The 25,284-nt window shown below is 42.9% G+C and overlaps 1 protein-coding gene across 3 annotated transcripts in view; it reads right to left on the reverse strand.

Annotated features, from left to right (window-relative positions):
- Positions 1-25,284, reverse strand: part of C5H7orf57 (chromosome 5 C7orf57 homolog) — a 44,560-nt gene that overhangs the window by 2,068 nt on the left and 17,208 nt on the right. For all 3 annotated transcript variants that reach the window (XM_072153108.1, XM_072153110.1, XM_072153111.1), the window contains exons 3-7: positions 21,100-21,291; positions 20,866-20,974; positions 11,591-11,756; positions 6,572-6,696; positions 3,262-3,383 (exon numbers count right to left, since the gene is read on the reverse strand). In XM_072153108.1, the coding sequence (XP_072009209.1) occupies positions 3,262-3,383; positions 6,572-6,696; positions 11,591-11,756; positions 20,866-20,974; positions 21,100-21,291 (714 nt within the window). The remainder of the gene's footprint in view (positions 1-3,261; positions 3,384-6,571; positions 6,697-11,590; positions 11,757-20,865; positions 20,975-21,099; positions 21,292-25,284) is intronic.

A 25,284-nucleotide genomic window follows, 5' to 3' on the forward strand; every position in this document is an offset into this window, starting at 1 on the left:
TACTTTTTTGCAGGTGAAATGACTTATTCACATCACTCAAAAATGAGTGAGGGGGATAAATCCTGTTGGGAAGGAGGGCCAATGGAATGGAGATGTCTACAGTAAATGTTTGGGTTCAGTTTACAGTGCCATGCAGAAAATAAGTATTTGGTCAATAACTTAAGTTCATCTCAGTACTTTGTTATAAATCCTTAGTTGGCATTTACAGAGGTCAAATGTTTTCTGTAAGTCTTCACAAGTTTGGCACACACTATTGCTGGTATGTTGGCCCATTCCTCCATGCAGATCTCCCGTAGAGAAGTTAAGCTTTGGTGCTTTTGCTGAGTAACACAGACTTACAGACTTTCAACTCCCTCCCAAATTTTTCTAAAGATTTGAGATCTGGAGACTGGCTAAGCCACTCCAGGACCTTGAAATGCTTCTTACGAAGCCACTCCTTTGTTGTCCTGGTGGTCTGCTTGGTATCATTGTCATGCTGAAAGACCCAGCCACATTTCATCTTCAATGCCCTCGCTGATGGAAGGAGGTTTGCTTCTACCTAACAGTTCTACTTCGATTTCACCTTATGACATTCTCCCAATACTCTTCTGAAACATCCAAATGCTCTCTAGAAAACTTCAGGCGGGCCAGGATATGTACTGGCTTAAGAAGGGGGACATGTCTGGCACTGCAGAATCTGAGTCCCTGGTAGCGTAGTGTGTTACTGGCGGTAGCCATTATTACATCGGTCCCAGCTTTCTGCAGGGAATTCACCTGGTCCGCCCATGTGGTTCTGGGATTGTTGGTCACCGTTCTTGTGATCATTTTGAACCTAGAGGGTGAGATCTTGCGTGGAGCCCCTAATCAAGGGACAATGTTTCTGGTGTCCTTAAACAGCAATTTGGTCTTCACTATGGTGTAGTTTGGAGTGTGACTGTTTGGGGTTGTGGAAAGGTGTCTTCTATACTGATAAGTGCAAACAAGAGCCATTACTACAGTTAATGAGTGGAAGACAGAGGAGCCTCTTAACCCCTTCCCGACATTTGACATAATAGTACTGCATCGCGGGAGGTGCGTTCCCGCAATTTGCAGTACTATTACGTCAAACTTCTGGACCAGAAGCTGCAGATGTCAGCTATATATTGTAGCCGACACCCGCCTCTAACACCCGCGATTGGACATTTCTGCTCTGCGTGTTACATTACACATTGTAATACATCTGTAATTACACTGTGTAAGGTGAAGAATAGCTTGAACAAGCGATCAGTGGATCGCTTGTTCAAGCTAACCTGTAAAAGTAAATAAAAAGTTAAAAACATTAAATAAAAACATTTTTTAATAAAAAGAATTAATTAAATAAAGTTAAAGTCCCCTAAACACAAATATTCCCTATGCACATGCAATAAAGTGAAAAAACCCCACAAAATCGCCAAAAAACCCCACATATTTGGTATCGCCGCGTCCGTAACAATCCGTACAATAACTCAGAAACATTATTTGGTCCGCAAGGTGAACGCCGTAAAAACAAAACACGAAAAACTTGCCAAAATGTACATTTTTCATAAAATCTCTTCACAAAAATGTTCTGAAAAGTGATCAAAAAAAGTTATGTGCGCCAAAATGGTAGCACTTGAAAGGACAACTCAACACGTAAAAAATAAGCCCTAAACCAGCTCTGTCAACTAAAAAATATTAAAGTGACGTCTCCGAAAAGATGGCGATGCAAAAACAAATAAGATTTCCTCTATATTAGTTTTTTTCCAGTAAAATTGTAAAAATAAATGAAAAACTATATAAATGAGGTATCACCGTAATCGTAGTGATCTGTAAAATAAAGATAATATAGTATTTTTAGTGTACGGTGTACGACCCCCAAAAGATACAAAAAGAAAGGAAACCAAATATTTGTAAAGTGCATCTCATGTCGCAAAAAATAAGCCCTTATATGTCCAAATTGCCAAAAAATAAAGATTGTATAGCCATTATAAAGTGACAATGAATAATCTGCTCTGAATGGCGCAGCTTCCCTTCGATGCCCTGGCGTGTGCCCATACAGCAGGTTACCACCACATATGGGGTATTGTTATATGCGGGAGGGATTGGGTATCAAATTTTGTGGAGTGTTTTTGGTATTTTATCCACTGAGAATTTGTACATTTTTTGAAAAACACAGTAATTTAGCCAAAAAAAAAATCCAATTTTTTTCCAACCCCTGAAACCTGAGCAGGTCCCTCAATAGCAGGATTTTGCGTTTTTTATGAAAATGTGAAAAATCGCACTGAACGTTCAAAGCCCCATAACATCCTACAAAAATAAGAGTATGCATTAAAAAACCATGTCCACATAAAGTAGACATTTGGTGAATGTTAGTTATTACGTTTTTTTGCTGTTATAACTATATGTGGAAAAAGTATAACATTTTGAAGTTCAAAAATCGAGAATTTTTTTCAAATTTTCACCAAATATCTGATTTTCTCATAAATAAATGCAAAACATACCACCAATATTTTTTAACCAACATGAAGTACAATGTGTCACGAGAAAACAATTTTAAAATCACTTGAATATGTTAAAGCATTTCAAAGTTATAACCATTTATAGAGACACAGGGCAGATTTGAAAAAATGGGCCGCGTCAGGAAGATAAAACGTGGCTTCGGCGTTAATGGGTTAAAGATGAACTTACAGGTCTGTGAGAGACAGAAATGTTCCTTGTTTGTAGGTGACCAAATCCTTATTTTCCACTATAATTTGCACAGAAATTCGATTAAAAAAATCTGACAATATGATTTTCTGAATTTATTTCTCATTTTGTCTCTCACAGTTGAGGTCTATCCATGATGTCAATTACAGGCCTCTCTCAAATGGAGGATGCTGCTGACTAAATACTTTTTTCCCTCACGTATGTGGTATAAATTACTTTATTCTTTGGGTCAGTATAATTCTGGAGACACCAACTTTGTATAATTCCAAGAAAGTTTTTTGACTTTTGCATGATGAAACTTTCATGTGATCACATTTCAAGACTTATAGAATAATGATATTTTAACACATATGGGGATGTGTTTGGGCTTATCTTTTACAGCACAAGTTGTAGTTTTTATTGGATTGGTACCATTTTGGGAGTGTTTTTTATGGTTTTTATTTTGCTTTTTTTTTTTTTGCACAGTGGCTAAACAAAAATTTTTAACCAGTGTGTTTAATGATTTTCCCTCATTATGCATTTTGTCAATTGGCTCAACATTGAAGTATAAAGAAACTTATCTTATGCTTGGTGATTTACCTTTCATTTTTGCCTTCTGTACAGATTTCTTCTCTGGCTCGCCATGCTGACGATACCATTCATCTCCATATCCGTTGCTAAGCAATTTGCCGATGTTAACCGAGTCATTTTTATTGGCTGGCCTGTAATATTGACAAGAGGAAACAAATTCAAATAAGAAGGCTATTTTTTAGGAATTGGAAATAAATTATGCACACATGTAGTTTCTGCTAAAACCTTAGAAACAAATGTTATTTAGTTCAATCTCAATCCGTATCCATATAGTACAACTGTAAAAGCTCTGCAGACAGTTACCTACACTATGGGTTTTAGTTTTACCCTGTAAATCTTTAAAGGGGTATTCTCGTCTGGGCATTAACATTCAGTTTCATTAATCTGTCATTAATAAACATTTTTCAATTAGATGCTATTAAAAAAATTTCCTGTGTGAAGATAATTTTCCATAAATGTAGTCGTGTAGTCCCTTACAAACAAGATAGCTTCCTCGGATACGGCCACCTCTGCTGGAGTGATTGCACAAATAAACAAAAGGTTATTGTATATAAAATATCCAGGAGTTACTGCATGTCGCACAGCCACCCTGTGGTAATGATTGCTGAATCCAGGGGGTACGGCAGGACTCTATAGCGCAAGTCTGGCCACCGCTGCCAGAGTATGACGTGGTCGTATCCGAGGAAGCCATCTCGTTTCTAAGGGACAACATGACTACATTTATGAGAAATTATCTTCACACAGGATCATTTTTTTTTAATAACATCCAATTGAAGAAATGTTTACATATGGCAGATTAATGAAACTAAATGTGAATGCCAAGACGAGAATACCCCTTTAAGTGAAGTCATCCAAAGACAGGTCCTTCCTAGTCATGTGTAGTTTATTTGCCTAAGGCCTTCTGCATACAAATCTTTTTTAGGACGTGTGCTAGCTGTTGTTTCCATAGATGTCTGTCGCCCTGCTATGCCCAGCCTGGCAAAATTACTTTTTAAATACCTGCATAAATATCTTAATCATGGATGTTTAAAGATTTTCAGAGATATAGAGTAAAAATTCCATTCATTGCAATACAGTACCATTACAGTAAAAGCAATCAGATCCACAAGTTCAAGTCATCTCCTTAAAACAATAAAAATTGTCAGGCTTAGAGGTTGTGGATCCTCTGAATGACTGCGGACGATGACACAAGCCACTACCTGGGACCGGAGTCTAAGTGGTACCCGGTTTTCACCAGAGCCCGCCGCAAAGCGGGTTAGACAAGCTGCGGCGTGGTACCACCAGGTCGTTCCACAGGCGTGACTTGTCCGCAGTGGCGGCCAAGGTCGAGGTACAGAAACGGCAGGCAATCTCGTAGTCGGGGACAGGCAGGAGGTCAGGACAGGCAGCACAGGATCGGAGTCAGAGACGTAGCAACAGGTCAGGGCAGGCGGCAAAGGAGCGATGTCAGAAACGGAACCAGGGTCACAACGGGAATTCACAAGAAGAGCACAAGGCATCAGAAAAGCTTTCTCTAGGGCGCTAGGCACGAAGATCCGGCATGGGCTTGCAGGAAGAGGCAGGCTTAAATAGATTTTGCAAAATGGCCAGCGCCAATTAATGGCGCGCTGGTCCTTTAAATTTAGAGAAGTGACCTAGCATTCGGGGTCGCGCGCACGGCGGAAGGGAGCGAGCCGGGGAAGGTAAGCAGCGCTGGCGGGGGCAGAGAAGCACGGGTGAGCCTGTGACCCGCGATATGGGTCGTGGGACCACCCGTGACAAAAATGAAAACTAGAGCTGCAGCATTAAAGGGCTCTGGTAACAATCCCAGCATCCTTCTGATTTACAAGCGTAATAATAAAAGTTGATTTTAGAGTCAATGCCAGTGCCTGAGTCGATGAGTAATTGATCATTATGGCAATGAAAGTTACAGCTTTTGGGAGGAAGGGAGTATAAAGTGGTAGGACAAAAAAATGAAAATTGGTATAAAGGGTTACAGGACATCTACCCTTAGTTTTATTGATGGTAGAGGTGTCTTACTAAGAAGTTTCTAATAAAACAAGTCCAGAGGACCATCGTTAATCATTACTATATATATGCAGCGATTGCAGCAATATAGAGTTTTAAAAATTATGGTAATTGGACTTGGGCGCTCCGGCTACATCCCCGGAGCGCCTTGTCTTATAATTTATTCACTACCTGTTCCGCTAGCAGTCCAGTCCGTCGGCTGCTGTATGCCTGTAATATGTGGGTTTTTCCTTCTACCTGCTCTAACTAAGAATTGTTCCTTGCAAATGCAGAGTCCAAACTTGGAGAAAGGCTTGTTTAATTAAAAAGGTATAAAAGATGACAAAGTATAAAAGGAAAATAATAAAAGATAAAAATGCCTCCTCAATGTTCTATTCTAGGATTAAAAATACATACAAACTTAAGACTACATGACTAACAGACACAAGACTATATAATTAGTCCATCCTTAGTAAGTTAGTACTAGTCTACTCCTTGACTATACCTATATACCTCAACTGCTACCACAATCACACCCACAGATGCTCATGACTCCACCCCTGCTCGGATATCTTCCGGCCTTCATGATGACTTGTCGCCAATCAGCTTCCGGTAATAGGATATTGGCCTCCTTGGTGTTGTCATTTACTCCTTCCTCAGGATGGCGCTCTCGTACTTGGAATTGGTATCTTTTCCTCAGGCCTTTGTCCCAAATGGCTTGGGTGACCTCCCAGGGATGGTATTTATTGCCCACCTGACACAATAAGGCTTCCCATGGGAAAGTGTCCTTGTATTACCTTTTCACACCAGATGTTTGTTTATTGCCCTCCAGAGTTAATATGATTGGGCCTGCAACAACACAGCTCTCCTGAGCACCAGGATATTGATGCCTTTGATCTATGCCCCAAGTTAATGGATAAACCCTTCCTGTGGAGATTGCACAGGATATTCCTTGAGAAGGGGCACATAGGTGACCCATGATCAATCACCAAGTCTTTTATGGCACCACTCCAAGGCTTCAGGCAATGTCCATCTGCTGGCAAGCTATGTGAGTGTCCATATTATATAAATCTCAGTTTTGACTTTAATATTCATATATAACAATGCCCTATGGAGGGGCTGAAGCTGGACAGCTAGCGGAACAGGGGAATAATAAGAAAAGGCGCTCCAGTGATGTAGTTAGAGCGTTTACCATAGTTTTTATAACTAAATATTGATTTATAGAGTAATAAAAAAAAAAAGTCCGAGTACCATAGTTCCTCAGGAACTTCTTAGTAGGACACGTCTACCATCAGTAAAACTAAGGTAGGTCCTTTAACTGCTCAGTACTTACATTGGTGGAAAGAAACACTTCTTCCCCAACTTCTCACCCTTGGCTTTTGTTGAAGGAGGTCCTTTTCCAGATGCAATTCCACTGTTGTCATTCATAAATTTAGGATTTATTGCTGGCAGTTTTACCTGTGTAATAATAGATAAATTAGTAGATATACAGAGGGTGAAATAAATATAAAACACATCACCAAATGTAAATATATTTCTAAACTTGCTATTGATATAAAATTCTTACCAAATGTCAGTAACAACCCATCTAATCCACCCCGACAAATAAATCCTGCCATAGATGTGCATAAATGAAGTTATGGAGAAATATAAGTTTCAGAATGACTTCTTCCTGTTCAGGTACATATATTTATTCCTCATCCCTGCTTGCGGTCTTTTGTCTGTATTTTTCATCTGACTAAACCCTGCAAATCATCTGTTCATGTGTACTTTGCTGTTACATATGAGTTTTTCCTTGCCTTAAAATCTTCTTTAACCCCTTAACCAGGGGTTCTATCTGATCAGTGGAAAAAACTGCAGTGTGAAAAAGCCCATAGAATAGAATGGTTTAATAAGGCATCAGTGAGAACACTGAAGCCAGGAAGAGAAAACCAATGTGTATGTGTCCATAAGCCAAAATAGCATCAGTAAAAAAAATCACTGATATGACAAAAAAACAATGTGAATCCAACCTAAGGCCTCCATTCACACGTATGTATTGAGGCCATTGATTGGACACACAATTTTCTGCCGGATCATAGCCCCTATAGAGGTGCTGCCTCACCGCACTGTGGCCAAGCAGGACGGCCACCATGCATAATTGCTTGGCCGTCAACGGAGAGGGGATGAGTGAGGGGCGCTCCCCCTTCTCTCTCCTGCACCCGGCTTTATGCATATGTTGAGTGCATGAAGGCTGAATAAGCCTTAGGCCTCATCCACACAAACGTATGAAAAAGGCCCTATATAAGTGTAGCATAAGGCCCCATCCATTACAAAGTGCAATACGGCCATTAAGTTACAGGGCTATAATGTCCACTGTACCATACCATACATGAGACATAAAAAAATATAGAGCATTTCCTGATTTCTCATGTATTTTCGTTCTGTGCGCTCCATAGAAGTCCTTGGGAACATATGAAATATGGGCTGCATAGGTACTGCATACGTTTCTGTACCGTATGCTGTCTTATGTATGTGCAGTAATAATTAGTAATAATAACTATAATAATTCCGTTATTTATATAACACACACATATTAAGCAGGGTTACACAGAGCTTGACAAATTAGTCCATGTAGACCAGAACCAGTGGTCGGTGAATTCTGTCAGCCAGCCAATAGTCAGCCATAATTTGCCAGCTGGATACTGTATGAATACGGTTCTATACCTGCTCATATGGGTGAAAAACTTCCTGTATTTACTGGAAAAATACATTTCTAAATATAGAAAAAACATACTGTCATATACATTAGGCCTTAGGCTGTGTGTGTGCTATATGAGTGTTATGTACGATTATGGCAATAAGAAAAATGGCAATAACAATTAGTAAGAATTAGTAATTAGTAAGAAAGGATAGTTTTCAGAGAAAACAAACAAAGCGCTATCTAGCATTTCTGTTAACTTAACACACTTTTATATAATTGTACTAATGTTAACTATTGTATGACTCCCTGACTACTGTCCATCCATTCCCCCAAAGTCCACTATATCACTTCAAATCTTCCATCCTTCCTTCACCGTTGTATTCCTCTAATGCACTCTATACTTTATCTAACAACCCCATTCTATCTTGGTTTTCTATAAAGCAGAGGAAAAAACCCTCTTATAAATTACTAAACCATCTCCTTTCTCTGTTTATTCTACTATTAAAGCTGATATCTCTCCTAACTTCTTTCAGTTTAAAACTTTTCACCATTCAAAGAAACCCTGGAAACCATGTTGAAGTGAGACAATGTAACAGTCTGTAAAGCCAGATCACAGAGCGGCTAGGATAGCCCCTCAGGCTCGTTAGCATAATTAAAAATTATGATTTTTAGAAGAAAGGAGGCCATAGATAACAAATATAAGAAGATTACCACAGTCAAAGTGCCTGGATCTGTGAGTAAGTGTCCCTGGTTTAACATGCTTGAGTTTGTTGGTAGATGATACCCAATTATATACTGCTGCACCAGCGTTTGTCTCCTCTCTTTTCTTGAAGCTCAATTTATATGGCCACGGTGCGGTGAGACATCACCTCTATAGGGGCCGTGATTTGGCCGCAAATTGTGTTGCCATATATACGACCTCCATACAGACATGTGAATAGAGGCCTAAGGCTACATTCACACGAACGTATGTGGGACATATATACAGCCGACGTATATACTGTGTATATACATCCCCCATACACTTCTATGGCCTTACGGTGCTGTATGGGAGCGGTACGGTGCAGCACACGTGCTGCACTGTACCGTTCCGTAGCCCATAGAAAGATAAGACATGTTCTATCTTTCGATGGAATATAGGGCCATGCGCTGTGTACTGCTATGGAGAGGGGCAGGGGTGAGCAGCCGTACTACGGTACGGCGGGCATACATTTTGTGAATGTAGACTTAGGGGGTTTTTTTTCATATCAGTGATCAGTGAAGCTATTTTGGCTTATGGACACAATCTTGTCTTTCCACCATCTACTAAAGGACCCCACCCTGACCTCAACTTTTTCTTTTGTGGTATCACCATAGCCTCCAGGCAGCAAGTCCAGTGTGTTGGAGTTGTGTTGGAATCCTTTGCACCATATATTCAATCACATGCATGCTCCTGCCACAGGCACCTCAAAAACATTTCCAGAATCCACCCTCTACAATTGGAACCGCTAATTGTCGCTCTGATCCATTCTTGTCTAGACTACTGTAACCCCCTAATAATCGGTCTTCCAATTACTAATCTCTCTTGTCTTCAAATCCAGTGCTCGACGGATGCCTCCAGATTCTGCCAGTCAATGCACTAGTATACCTCCCAAATACAATTTAAACTAATCACCTCATCCACAAAGTTCTCCACAGTGCTTCACCTCCCTAACTCTACTCCGTCATCTCAGTCTATAGCCCTACCTTTGCTCTCAATCTCAATCCAGATTATTATCTTCTTTAATTCTTTAACTTCCCCCTCACGTCTCTAGGACTATTCCTGAGCTGACTAATAACCAAGCAATAAAGCTTCAAATGTGCTTTAGAAACCCATCAGTTACGTCCATGTATGCATGGAAAAATCCATGGATGCACTAAAAGGTTTCCTCCCGTCCAGCAGTATGAATTTTGTTCTAGTGGCTGTCTGAGAGTTGTGCATACGTCTCTCTGCAGCCAGGGTCTGGACCAACAAGAGTTAACACCACGTGACTGTGAGTGTCTGCTCCTACCATCTGGGACAGAGTTCCTCCTCATTGTAAATATCCTGTCCTCAGTTCATTCCTTGCTGGTCAAATTCATTTTCTAGCTCTATTTTCTATAATGCTGTATTGCTGGTATTAAATTATTGGTTTGTTTTTGTGACTATTCTTTGGTATTTGCAATTCTGTTCCTTATATACCCACTCAGCTATGACCTGGATTGTTTACAACTGCTTATTGTGTTTTTCTGTTTGCTCATCTTTGTATCTGCAGTGACCTAGGGAGGGACTGTCTTTGTGGTTGTCATGTATCGATAGGATACACAGAGGCAAGCAGGCAGGGCTGTCAGGGGCTTGAGCATAAAACTCACTGTAGTGTCTATTGTTCTTGAGTCCAGTATCCCTAATACAGAAGCAGCCGCCTCTTTTTTTGGCTATTAATTACAGATGTAACAGAAGGTCCATTATGGGGAATGTAAGGTGAACAGCTGACTCTCACACATGTCAATTGGACCTTAGAAAAAGGAGTGTTGTTTCCCCCTAATAGCATGGTGTTATTATCTGTAGTGTTAAGGACCTATATCAGTCATGGTGAACCATTTAGAGTTGAAATTCCCAAACGGCCAAAGACTCACTTGACACGGCAATTTAATCAGCAACTTAGGTCTTTCTGCTCTGCCACAGCTTTCAATCGTATTGGTGTCTGGTGCTCACCAATACAATTGAAAGAAGGAGGGAAAATTCAGATTATTATTGTAGTTTCCCTCCTTCGAACAGGAACAATTTTGGGGCTGGAGCTCTAATGATAACTTAGCCCCGTCAACAGCTCTGTGCTCTAATATTACTTTAAATGCAGCACATCTTGGGCTACCCAGGACTGCAGGAGGAGGCACTGAGTCGCTTGACCTGTCTGGCAAACTCTGTGCTGGACCTGGGTGCCCACAGAGATGGCTCTGAGTGCCACCCCTGGCACCTGTGCCATAGGTTCACCACAACTGAATATATATATACCGTATTTTTTGCCCTATAAGGCGCACCGGACTATAAGGCGCATTAGTCCGATGCGCCTTATATATGTAATAATTCCATATATAAGGCGCACCGGACTATAAGGCGCGGGGTCCGGGGGCGTGGCGGAGGTCCGGGGGCGGAGCGGAGACCCGACGGGACGCGCCGCGACGGGGAACGCGGGGAAGGTGAGGGGGAGGTGGAGGAGGGCAGCGGACCATACTTACATAGGTCCCCGCTACCGGAGACAGCAGATCTCCAGCGGGAACTGCAGACCACGCGGCAGAAGTTGTTCGTGCCACGTGGTCTGCAGTTCCCGCTGGAGATCTGCTGTCTCCGGTAGCGGGGACCTATGTAAGTATGGTCCGCTGCCCAGCGCCATACATAGGGCGCACCGGACTATAAGGCGCACTTTGGATTTCCACGGAAATCCAAGGCTTTTAAGTGCGCCTTATAGTCCGGAAAATACGGTATATATATATATATATATATATATATATATATATATATATATATATATATATATAGTACAAGGCATCTTGGAGACTACAGTAAAAGAGATATTATTTATAATAATATGAGAACTATTGTTTTCAGTAGAGAACAATATAGGATACTACTGTACTACTGTATATTTGTGAATTGACACAAATATGTATTACCTTCTTTTCACACTGATTCTCCTTCTCATTATCTTCCATATCGCGCTGCCAAATAGTTTTCTGGTCAAAATCAAATGGTCCCCTTTTCATTTCATATTTCTGGTCATTTCTCTCTTCACTGAAGTCATCATGGATCATATAGTCAGGAACATTTCTTAATGAAGCACTATCATGGTAAAATATAATGAATATGAAATACATAATAAACACAACCTGGTTAATAAATGTATTACAAAATCAATATTTCAAAAATTCTTAAAAATATGTTTGACATAAAAACTTGGTTAAAAATTAAGATATATTCTGTAAATATCCTTCCTTTCAGTTAAAATGTTTTCACTTTTTTGACTCTTACAAGGCTTTTGATACGGTAACAGATAAAAGGTTGGTACATAAAATGAGACAACTGGGATTCAGAAAATTTGTGTCATTGGGTTAACATTTATTCTAGTGATAGTAAACAGATGTACATGCTCAGGTGAGCACCATGGTTCTCAAATTGAACCCCTTTTTTTAACATTAATGACCTCATAGAAGGAATTCTGATATCTGCAGACAATACAATGCACTGTTAGGTAATTAATACAGAGGGGGATTATATAATATTTCATAGGGATTTGTGGAAGCTGGAGTCCTTCCTGGCAGGATCTTCTTTTAGCTTCTAATGCTCTGGTTTTTTACAAAATAAAGGCTTTTTAAAATGATGAAAATGAGCCTGAGGGGCTCCAAACTCCATATGAGTTAATGGTAGCTAAAAGGTGCTTGGTTTACAATCCTTGACCTGGTGATAGATGTCCTTTAATGAAGTTTGATGTAGATAAATGTAGTTATACACTTCGATCCAGGAAACAAAATGTTTTGGAATAAGTTAATTACTTAAAGGGGTGCTTAAAAAAAAAAAAAAGATGTACTTACCTCCCGGTGCCCTCCCGTATCCAGCGCTGCTGTCACTCCGGTCCGGGCGCCATGTAAACAAACATGGCCGCCGGAGCAGCGCTGGACTCCGCTGGTCCGGCCGGAAGCTGGATCCAGCGCTGCTCCGGCGGCCATGTTTGTTTACATGGCGCCCGGACCGGAGTGACAGCAGATACGGGAGGGCACCGGGAGGTAAGTACATCTTTATTTTTTTTAAGCAGCCCTGTCCCGGCCACTTTTATCTTTTTTTCAAAAACTCGGACAACCCCTTTAATGAATCTGCAACAGAAAAATACTTGAGGGTATTGGTAAGAAGTAAACTTCTTTATTCACAAAGATACTTTTTATCCTTCTTTCCCAATCACAAGGGTTCCATCAGTCAGCTGCCCCTGGCAATCTAAATCTAATCCCCTATTCACAGTATAAGTTACATTGATGGGACAACTCCTTAAAGGGATTAACCACTTTTAGCACAATCCAGCAAATAATTTATATTGTTTGTGTTATGAAAAGTTATAACTAGAGATGAGCAAGCACTAAAATGCTCGGGTGCTCGTTATTCGAGACAAACTTTTCCCAATGTTCGAGTGCTCGTCTCGAATAAGGAACCCCATTGAAGTCAATGGGAGACTCCAGCATTTTTCAAGGGGACCACAGGGAAGCTTGGCCAAACACCTGGAAACCTCAGAAAATGATGGAAACACCACGGAAATGGACCGGAAACAGCAGGGGCAGCATGTATGGATGCCTCTGAGGCTGCTTAATCGCACCATTATGCCAAAATTATGGGCAACAGCATGGCGATGACAGAGTGACCGAGTGAGGCTAGATAGCATCTAAAACATCCAATAATTGACCCTGACACTATAGAAGACGGCATGCAGAGGCAGCGGCAGCAGTGACAGGCTAGAGAGTGGCATGGCGACATACCCCAAATGGACTCAGGCTTCAAACCAATTTAAAAAATTCCATTTGGAGAGGATAACGTGTAGCACTGTATGTATCAGTATTTTGCCTGGTTAAGGTGGCAGAGAGGAACCAAAGGAGGTGAGCAAGAAGCGCTGAAATGATTTTGTGAACAAAAGGTTGATGGTATATTTAGTCGATAACACAGCATGGTGGTGACATAGTGACCAAGTTCCATAACGTATCTGGTGAAACACCCGAAAAATGAGCCTGACACAGCTTGTTTGATAAGGAGACGACATGTGGAGACAGCCATGGAGACGACTTCCATGATTAAGAGCGACATTATGGGGCATCCATATTGCGCTCCAGCATGGCGGCGACAGATGCGCCGAGTTCCATTATATATCTGGTGAAACACCTGAAAATTCTGCCTGACACAGATCGTTTGATAAGGGGATGATGTGCTGTATATCCTTTCGTGCTCCAGCGTCTGGGGTATAGAGAGTTGAAAATTGCGCATGGAGACATTGGTGGATGCTGTGGAGGATCGTGGAGGCGAAATGGGACAGGAAACAGCAGGGGCAGTATGCATGGATGCCTCTGAGGCTGCCTAATCTTGGGATGGAGCTGGCGGTCCGCTGCCAGGCGAGCTTTCGCCTGTCCAAGCCCCTGTCTCTCGGCTCCTCCCCACCCAAAATGGGCCTGGGGGCCAGAAGCGTTTACTTTGAAAAAATTATCATTTTCAAAGCAGACGGGGGCTACAAACAGCACTTCTAAGAACCTTTTGTATAAGATCAAGTGTAGTAGTGTTCTTATAAGTTTTGGTTATGGCGGGTGAGGGGAATGTAAACAGATGCGCAAGAAGCGCTGAAATAATATCGGTAAAGCCATGAAAACAACCCAAAATTCTGCCTGACACAGCTCATTTGCTAAGGGGACGATGTATGGAGGCAGCTATATGGACGACTGTGGGAGGCAGCTATGGAGATGATGTGTGGAGGTAACAATGGAGACAACGTGTGGAGGCAGCTATAAAGACGACGCGTGGAGGCTGCTATGGAGACAATTAAATTTGGATAGTGCCTGTATGTGGCAGTCCAAAAAAGTTTTCAAACCAGAGGAGCAGGTAGGTGGTCCTCCAGAAAAATTAAATACATAGAGTACTATAGCTAGAGCCAGTTGGCCCTGGCAAAAAATAGCCAGTTTCCTCTGCTTTAGTGTACAAAGAGGATGAGAAGGAGGAAAATGAGGAGGAGGAGTGCATACATTATTCAGGTTGAGCTTCTTTCACCTGGTGGAGAATGGAAATCCTGAGAAATCCAGGCTTTATTCATCTTGATAAGCCTGTGAGCGCTGTCAGTCGACAGGCGTGTACACTTATCGGTGATGACGCCACCAGCTGCACTGAAAACCCGCTCAGACAACACGCTAGCGGCAGGGCAGGCAAGAACCTCCAAGGCGTACAGCGCCAGTTCGTGCCACATGTCCAGCTTTGAAACCCAGTAGTTGTAGGGAGCTGTGTGATCATTTAGGACGATGGTATGGTCAGCTACGTACTCCCTCACCATCTTTCTGTAAAGATCAGCCCTACTCTGCCGAGACTGGGGACAGGTGACAGTGTCTTGCTGGGGTGACATAAACTTGGCAAAGGCCTTGTAAAGCGTACCCCTGCCAGTCCTGGACAAGCTGCTTGCTCGCCTACTCTCCCTCGCTACTTGTCCCGCAGAAGTACGCCCTCTGCCGCTAGCGCTGTCAGAATGGAAATACTGTTTCAGCTTGTGCACCAGGGCCTGCTGGTATTCATGCATTCTCACACTCCTCTCCAGGGATGAGAGTGGAAAGATTATTCGGTGTTGGAATAAATTCTTTGAACGCGAGGGTCACGGGATAGGCAGCCTAGCATGAAATCTGCCATATGCACCAGAGTTCCAACTCGCAAGAATTCACTCCCCTCACTGGCCTGACTGTCCGTTTCCTCCTTATCCAACTCTTCTTCTGCCCATACATGCTGAACAGTGAAGGACTGAGCAATGCTCCCCTCTTCTGTCTCGCCAACATTCTCCTCCTCTTCCTCCTCATCCTCCTCCACCTCTCCGATATGCGCTGAGAAACAGACCTGAGGGTGCTTTGGCTATCAACAAGGGAATCTTCTTCCCCCGTCTCTTGTGACGAGCGTAAAACTTCCGACTTCATGCTGACCAGAGAGCTTTTCAACAGGCCAAGCAGCGGGATGGTGAAGCTGATGATGGTGGCATCGCCACTGACCATCTGTGTTGACTCCTCAAAGTTACTCAGCACCTGACAGATATCAGAGATCCACGTCCACTCCTCATTGTAGACTTGAGGAAGCTGACTGACCTGACTACCAGTTCTGGTGGAAGTTGACAGTCTACAATCGCTCTGCACTGCTGGTAAACTCTGGATAACATGGATAATGTTGAATTCCACCTCGTGGGCACGTCGCACAACAGTCGGTGAGCGGGCAGTTGGAGGCGACGCTGCGCTGCCCCGAGAGTGGCAGCATCTGTGCTGGACTTCCTGAAATGCGCACAGATGCGGCGCACCTTCGTCTGCAAATCAGACAGATTGGGGTATTTCTTGAGGAACCGCTGAACTAAGAGATTTAACACATGGGCCAGGCATGGCACATGTGTCAGTCTGCCGAGTTGCAGAGCCGCCACCAGGTTACGGCCGTTGTCACACACAACCATGCCTGGCTTCAGGTTCAGCGGTGCCAGCCACAGATCAGTCTGTGCCGTGATGCCCTGTAATAGCTCTTGGGCGGTGTGCCTTTTATCGCCTAGACTCAGCAGTTTGAGCACCGCCTGCTGTCGCTTAGCGACGGCACTGCTGCTGTGCCTAGAGCTACCGACTTATGGCGCCATGCCCACGGATGGTAATTCGGAGGAGGAGGTGGGGGAGGGGTGGGAGGAGGCATAGTAGGCCTGAGAGACCTGGACCGAGGTAGGCCCGGCAATCCTCGGCGTCGGCAGTATATGACCAGCCCCAGGGTCAGACTCGGTCCCAGCCTACACCAAGTTAACCCATTGTGCCATTAGTGATATACAGTGGCCCTGCCCGGCAGCACTCGTCCACGTGTCCGTGTCAGGTGGACCTTGTCAGAAACGGCGTTGGTCAGGGCACGGATGATGTTGTCTGACATGTGCTGGTGCAGGGCTGGGACGGCACATCGGGAAAAGTAGTGGCGGCTGGGGACAGAATACCGAGGGGCGGCCGCTTCCATGAGGTTGCGAAAGGCCTCGGTCTCTACCAGCCTATAGGGCAGCATCTCCAGGCTAAGTAATTTGGAGATGTGGACGTTGAGGGCTTGGGCGTGTGGGTGGGTTGCACTGTATTTCCTCTTGCGCTCCAGCGTCTGGAGTATAGACAACTGAACGCTGCGCATGGAGAAATTGGTGGATGCTGTGGAGGATTGTGGAGGCGAAGGTGTGGTTTTCGCACGGGAGGTGTTTGGGCCGGGGTCATGGGCAGGGGGCTGACTAGCAGATGACACAGGGGAAGGAGCAGTGGTGTGCCCGGCCGGAGGTGAATGGCCTTGGTTCCATTGAGTGGGGTGTTTAGCATTCATATGCCTGCACATACTGGTGGTGGTTAAGCTGGTAGTGGTGGAACCCCTGCTGATCCTGGTGTGGCACAGGTTGCACACCACAGTCCGTCGGTCATCCGGTGTTTCTTTAAAGAGCCTCCAGACTTCTGAAAATCTAGCCCTCGCAACGGGTGCTTCACTATGTGGAACATTTGGCGCTGATGCACCAGCTCTGGCCCTTCCTCTCCGTCTGGCCCCACCACTGCTTCTTCTAACCTGTTCTCATTGAGGACTTGCCTCCGTCTCAGAAGCACTGTGTTCACCCGGCCTATCAACCCAGCTTGGGTCTGTCACCTCATCATCCTCCGATCCCTCAGTCTGCTCCCCCCTCAGACTTCCTGCCCTGACAACAACTTCACCACTGTCTGACAACCGTGTCTCTTCATCGTCCGAGACCTCTTTACACACTTTTTCCACTGCGTCAACAATGTCATCATGACCCACAGACTGCGACCGGTGGAAAACCTGGGCATCGGGAAAGAGCTCAGCAGCAACCGGACAAGTGGTTTGTGACTCTGGGAAGGGTCCAGAAAACAGTTCCTCAGAGTATGCCGGTTCAAATGCCAAATTTTCCTGGGAGGGGCAGGTTGGGGGGAAGGTGGCTGAGTTGGAGGAGTGCTGATTTCGGTGACATGGGTGGACTGCGTGGAAGACGGACTGGTGGACAAATGGCTAGAAGCATTGTCCGCAATCCACGGCATCACCTGTTTGCACTGTTCTGGCCTCAATAGTGCTCTACCACGAGTCCCAGTAACTTGAGACATGAACCTAGGGAATGTAGCTCTGCGGCGGCGTTCCCCTGCTCCCTCATCATCAGGTGGTGTCTCACCCCGCCCAGGACCGTGGCCTCTGACCCCGGCAGTAGTTGGACGCCCACGCCTTCGTCCTCTACCCCTAGCCCTCGGGTTCAACATTTTCAAATTAAAGTGTAAACTGTAAAAATTTGTGTTTTTTTTTGTGTGTTTTTAATGTTTTTTTTTTTACAAAACGATCAGAAGAAATCCCACAGCAACCACAGAAGATAATGATGATTGCTATGGCTAGTTTGTAACCTACACTGACAGCATACAACTGGATTTTGTGCTTTGCCTGTGATGACTTTTAGTTTTGAAAAAAAAAATAAAAGTAAAAAAAAAAATTACTGTGCCTTATTCAATCAAACCCCTAATACGTGTAACTAAGAGCTAAATAGAACGTTCCCAAGTCTCCCTGCAAATTCCTCACAATATGGTACTAGCTGCACAACTAGTGCCAGCAAGACCAGCCACAAGCAAATAAAAAAAAATAAAATATATAACGCTATTGTAGCCCTAAGAAGGCTTGTTGGATTCTTGTATGGATAGTTTCTAACCTACACTGACAGCACACAACTGGATTTTGTGCTTTGCCTGTGATGACTTTTAGTTTTGAAAAAAAAATTTAAGTCAAACAAAAAAAGTGGCAGACTGTGCCTAATTCAATCAAACCCCTAATAAATTGTCCCACTTAGGTGTTTGAGATGGATATGTGTGCCACTAAGAGCTAAATATAACGTTCCCAAGTCTCCCTGCAAATTCCTCACAATATGGTACTAGGTGCACTACTAGTGCCAGCAAGCCCAGCCAGAAGCAAATAAAAAAAAATATATATATAACGCTATTCTAGCCCTAAGAAGGGCTGTTGGGTTCTTGTAGACTCACTCCTGCCTAACACTAAGCTAATATAACACCCTAACGCTATCCCTGCAGCAGCAGCAGATCTCTCCCTAACGGCATCCAGACAGAGAATGATGCGAGCAGCACGGGCAGGGGCTAGTCTATTCCAGGGTCACCTGATCAGGCCAGCCAACCACTGCTATCGACGTGTAAGGGTACCACATCATGCTGGGTGGAGTGCAGAGGCTCCTGGCTTGTGATTGGATGTTTCTGGCCGCCAAAAATCAAAATGGCGGGAGATGCCATTTTCTCGAGTATTAGTCCGAGCAACGAGCAGTTATGAGTACGCTAATGCTCGAACGAGTGTGTTCGCTCATCTCTAGTTTTAACATTTTCCAATATTCCTGTAGATAAACACCAGTCAATGATCATGTGATCTCACACAGGTGCATGTCTCGTTATACCTAACAGCGTTATCAAAGCTGTGTGATGCTAACAAGCCATACACCTGTGGGACATCACATGACTATAGTCTGGTGATTATCTACAGGAAGTAAACAAAGAAGTTTTCTATAGCAGGACAACAAACAGAGATTTAGAAAGCTGTGAGGAATTGATACAGAAATTATATTAGAACATTTTATAACTTTTCATTACACAAACAATATCAATTATTTGCTGTAATGTGCTTAAAGTGGACAACCCCTTTAAGGTCCCAGTGCTGCATTTCAATTTAGTTGAAAACTGGGCTGGACCACTGTAAAACAACCTTACACTGCAGCTGCTATGAGGTAATTGTGTCAAAGTCCTTAGTGATAGGTTGATACCTGTTTGGGGACCCTTTTTTCATGAAGTTTACTATTTGGATTTTTCTTCTTCTGCTTCCCAGTACATGACATGGAAAATTAAAAGTAACCTACCACCACAAATCTACCTATAAAGGTAGATCGATGGGACGTGATTGATTATAGAATTTCAACATCTAATAGATATGACCCTTTAAATAAAGCAAATTCTCCTTTTTTAGGGCAAAGTCCTACCTTCTTAAAGGGGGCCCAACATTCACTAGACAATAAACAACAAGCCTCAGAAATTTTCCAGAAACCCTTTGAACCACAAAGAAATATTGCCATCTCCATATCACATTGGCACCAAGATACAAAATGGGAAAGATGAGGGACTAGTGACTTCATATGTATTCAATTTAAGCAACATAGAATAAACAAAAGATCATATATCTCTATTAAATAAAGGTCTAAAGTATGCTCCTAGCTATCATTTCAAATGCTACCAGCGAAGGAACCAAGAGAATACTCCGAAGCCACTACCAATAGAAAACTATAAATAACATTGAATGCCATATCTAAAGTTATAACTTTAGTTAGATTTTAGAGTTTATATAGAAACTATGTAAAATGTAGTTGCTATATATTTTTTATTAAAAAATTCCTTACGTGGAATTACAAATACAGGTGGACCTTTACTTCTCGTGAAACTACAAGAACAGAAGTCGGCGGCAATCAAAAATGAGGACACAGATATCAGATCTAGAAAGCTAGATGAGCGCGGCAGTAGGAAAAGGTTTCTGAAAAGTGATGCTTGGAGTTGTGCTCTACTGCACAACCCCTTCAGGTTAGTAGTTCTTTATACTACTTAATCATTGTATTGTCCAAAGGGTGTTACACCATAGGAGCCCCCCTTGTCTCCCCTGTTATCTTCCCTATTTAGCATTTGTAAGAGAGCATGATTTTCTCCAATTGCTCCTCCAGTAAAAACTTTCCTCTCCAGGAAATAACTTTTTGGTCTTATATGTATGTAGCTTGTAGAATAAGTTTCTGCACACAGCTGCTTGCTTGCAGGAAGTGCCTGTGTCTAAGCAGGTCTTGTAATGCAGGGAAGCGGGTGGGGCAGGATGCAGAGAGCAGTGTGCAGAGAAGAGAAGCTATACATAAGAAACCAACCACAGTCAAATGATTTACTGTCATATGCAGGGATAAAGTAAAGAAAAGACATAGCTCCATCAAGTCCAACCAATAATCCTAAGGTGTTGATCCAGGGGAAAGCGAATAACCCATAAGGCAGATGCCAATTAGCCCAAAGGGAAAAATTCCTCCCCAACTCCATATATAGAGCCTGTATGTTTAGAAGCCATGTTTCCTAGGTTTTAATAGTTAAGCTGTATACTGGAACATAACATGGCAATAACTTACACAGTTGATTCTGGTGGTGGTGTTAAAGTCTCATGGCTGTACCAGTCAGGAGGTGCATATGTGACTGCCTGTGTTTTCTTTGGAGAAGGATCAACATGCTTAAGAAGATCTGAAATATAAATGAACTATTGTAACACCAGTATAATAATACTAGTAATGCAAAAAAATATAGAACGATGCTTACTACTTATACATACTGCTGATTTCATAAATTGTTGTATCGTTTTTGTATACCTGGTCGGCCTCCTTGTTTGGCCAGTTTCACATAATCAGAGTCAGTTTCTCTGATCCATTTTTTCCGGCCTTCAGTTTTTAACTCATTATGGGGTTCAGCAAGATCACTTAGTCCTGGAATTTGTGAGGTGGGAGGAATATCAACTTTGCTCGTTTTCTCAGTTTCCTTTAGAGGTGCATGGTAAAACCAATCTGTAATACAAAAATTATAACATGTTACACAAATATCTTTTAACCACTGACACAATGGGGGTCATTTACTAAGGGCCCGATTCGCGTTTTCCCGACGTGTTACCCGAATATTTCCGATTTGCGCCGCTTGTACATGAATTGCCCCGGGTTTTTGGCGCACGCGATCGGATTGTGGCGCATCGGGGCCGGCATGCGCGCGACAGAAATCGGGGGGGCGTGGCCGAACGAAAACCCGACGTATTCGGAAAAACCGCCGCATTTAAAAAACGAAAATGTGTCGCTTGGGGAGCGCTCACCTTCACCTTCTATGGGATGGTGCATTCCGGGGCGTTAAGATTATTTTCGGCGCTGCAGCGCCACCTGGTGGACGGCGGAGGAACTACCATCTTAAATCCCAGCCGGACCCGAATCCTGTGCAGAGAACGCGCCGCTGGATCGCGAATGGGCCGGGTAAGTAAATGTGCCCCAATTTCTTCAAACCATATATTTCTTCTTTATTAGTATCATACTATTAACCCCTTCCCGACGCGCGCCGTACTAGTACGGCGCGCGCCGGGTCCCGGTGCATGGAGAGGGCTCGCGGGCCGAGCCCTCTCCATAGCCAGTAAGTCTTTGCTGCATATTGCAGCAAAGGCTTACCGGTAACACCCGCGATCGGTGCTTTACAATATTCCATGTGTGGTCTGACCAGGGATTTGTATAAGGGCAAAACTATGTCTTTATCATGAGAATCTATTCCTTTCTTGATACATCCCATGATTTTATTCGCTTTAGCAGCAGCCGCCTGGCTCTGGTCACTAAAATTAAGTTTACCATCCACCAATACCCCCAAGTCTTTTTAAGCTGCAGTTTTACCAAGTAATTGACTGTTTAGAACATAATTATACTTTTTGTTTCCATGGTCCTAGCGCATAACTTTACATTTATTTACAATAAACCTCAACCATTTCTCTGCCCATTACTCCAGCTTCCACAAATCCCTCTGTAATGCTAAACTATCGACCTTAGTATTTATTACTTTACATAGCTTAGTATCATCTGTAAATATTGAAACTTGACTGTGTAAACCCACTACAAGGTCATTAATAAAAATATTAAAAAGAAGTGGCCCCAATACTGACCCCTATGGCATTCCACTGGTAACATCGACCCAAAGCCAACTACTTACCCAAATACACAGATTTTCCCCTAGTCCCAGCATTCTCATTTTATGTACCAACCTTTTATGCAGCACTGTGTCAAATGCCTTTGAAAAGTCGAGATATACAACATTCTCAGCGTCCCCCAGATCCAGTCTGGAACTTAGTAAAGCATAATATAAAAACAATGATTCTGTCTTCACTTTTCCCCAGGTTACCCCCAGCCTGTAATTTTGATAACCTGTCAGGTCTGTTGGTAAGGATAAGGTACAGCAGTGCCCCGCTCTTGTTAGCTCCAGGACTAGTTGAGAAAGGTAATTGTCTTTTGTTGTTGACAAAAACCTGCTACCTTTGAAGGACCTGCAGGTTTCTGCCCCTCAGTCAATTTTGGTGTAATTGAAGTCCCCCATGATAAGTACTTCACTATGATTTGAAGCCGTATCCATTTGACTTATCAGGAGTTCTTCTTTCATTTCATTATATTTGAAGCCGTATGACAAACCCCTAGTAATATTTTATTATTCTTTTTCCCTCCGTCACCGATGTCATCTCGCAGGACAGGTTTGAGGCAAGATTTCATAGATAAACCTACATGTAGATCTGGGATGTACATTATTTATTATTACTGGCATCTGTATCATTAATTGTTCAGCATTATAAATTGCCTGATCTGGGGGTCTAGATTATTTTTAATTGTATGGTATGGAGTCCGCTTTATTATAAGTTGTTGGACCTGGGGTCTGCATCATGAATCGTCTTATCTGGAGATCTGAAATATGCTTCTAAAATTATTACTATAGAGAACAAGCATAGACATGCAACATAACACACCCCGCATGACACAAGCAAGTCTGCCTAAGCTCAATCTTACTGTGCTCTCATAATACTCTGCTACCTTGAGCAAAGAGTCGCTATTTAAAAAATTATAAATATGATCATGGTTACTAACAAATCGAACCTATAATAATAACAGTGTGTAACAAAAAGGCCGGGGCGGTGGAATATCTTGCAAAATACACATTGGATTGAAAAAACTATAACTATGCATGTCATATATTTAAATATCTATCCAATGAAAGCACCTGTGGGTGAAGCAGGGGCAGCTTTGTTATTGTATATTCGGATTCCCCAGGAAAAAATTACCTTGATTTGACCTAGGCCTTTTTCAGTTTTCGATAAATTCACATCAGATCAAAAATTTGAAACAAGATGCATGCAATTTTTTTCTAAAAGCTATACAACGTTACCAAAATTGATTTTTGCTAATTTATTTTGAGACTTATTTATGTACTTTCTACATATAAATTTAGATCCCCCCTCCCACTACACCACTGGGGGGTGAAAATACAGGGTCAACTGTAGCATCAATGGATAGATTTCTAAGAAATATTTGAAAAAATATTTTAAAATATTGAATTAATGTAGACTGACTCAACATAATTTTTCCTAGGGAATCCGAATATACACTCACCGGCCACTTTATTAGGTACACCTGTCCAACTGCTCGTTAACACTTAATTTCTAATCAGCCAATCACATGGCGGCAACTCAGTGCATTTAGGCATGTAGACATGGTCAAGACAATCTCCTGCAGTTCAAACCGAGCATCAGTATGGGGAAGAAAGGTGATTTGAGTGCCTTTGAACGTGGCATGGTTGTTGGTGCCAGAAGGGCTGGTCTGAGTATTTCAGAAACTGCTGATCTACTGGGATTTTCACACACAACCATCTCTAGGGTTTACAGAGAATGGTCCGAAAAAGAAAAAACATCCAGTGAGCGGCAGTTCTGTGGGCGGAAATGCCTTGTTGATGCCAGAGGTCAGAGGAGAATGGGCAGACTGGTTAGAGCTGATAGAAAGGCAACAGTGACTCAAATCGCTACCCGTTACAACCAAGGTAGGCAGAAGAGCATCTCTGAACGCACAGTACGTCGAACTTTGAGGCAGATGGGCTACAGCAGCAGAAGACCACACCGGGTGCCACTCCTTTCAGCTAAGAACAGGAAACTGAGGCTACAATTTGCACAAGCTCATCGAAATTGGACAGTAGAAGATTGGAAAAACGTTGCCTGGTCTGATGAGTCTCGATTTCTGCTGCGACATTCGGAAGGTAGGGTCAGAATTTGGCGTCAACAACATGAAAGCATGGATCCATCCTGCCTTGTATCAACGGTTCAGGCTGGTGGTGTCATGGTGTGGGGAATATTTTCTTGGCACTCTTTGGGCTCCTTGGTACCAATTGAGCATCGTTGCAACGCCACAGCCTACTTGAGAATTGTTTCTGACCATGTCCATCCCTTTATGACCACAATGTACCCAACATCTGATGGCTACTTTCAGCAGGATAATGCGCCATGTCATAAAGCTGGAATCATCTAAGACTGGTTTCTTGAACATGACAATGAGTTCACTGTACTCAAATGGCCTCCACAGTCACCAGATCTCAATCCAATAGAGCATCTTTGGGATGTGGTGGAATGGGAGATTCGCATCATGGATGTGCAGCCGACAAATCTGCGGCAACTGTGTGATGCCATCATGTCAATATGGACCAAAATCTCTGAGGAATGCTTCCAGCACCTTGTTAAATCTATGCCACGAAGAATTGAGGCAGTTCTGAAGGCAAAAGGGGGTCCAACCCGTTACTAGCATGGTGTACCTAATAAAGTGGCCGGTGAGTGTATATATGTACTGTATATACTCGAGTATAAGCCAAGTTTTTCAGCACAAAAAAACTATTTTGACTCAATAAAAACAATTAACACTGTACTCACCTTTTCGACGCCTCCTCAGGTCCTCTTCTTGCTTCCGATGCTCTGGTCCCTATTCGGGTCCTTACGCTCATCTACAGCTCCT

The sequence above is a fragment of the Engystomops pustulosus genome, chromosome 5 (genome assembly GCF_040894005.1).
Source record: "Engystomops pustulosus chromosome 5, aEngPut4.maternal, whole genome shotgun sequence".
NCBI lineage: Eukaryota > Metazoa > Chordata > Amphibia > Anura > Leptodactylidae > Engystomops > Engystomops pustulosus.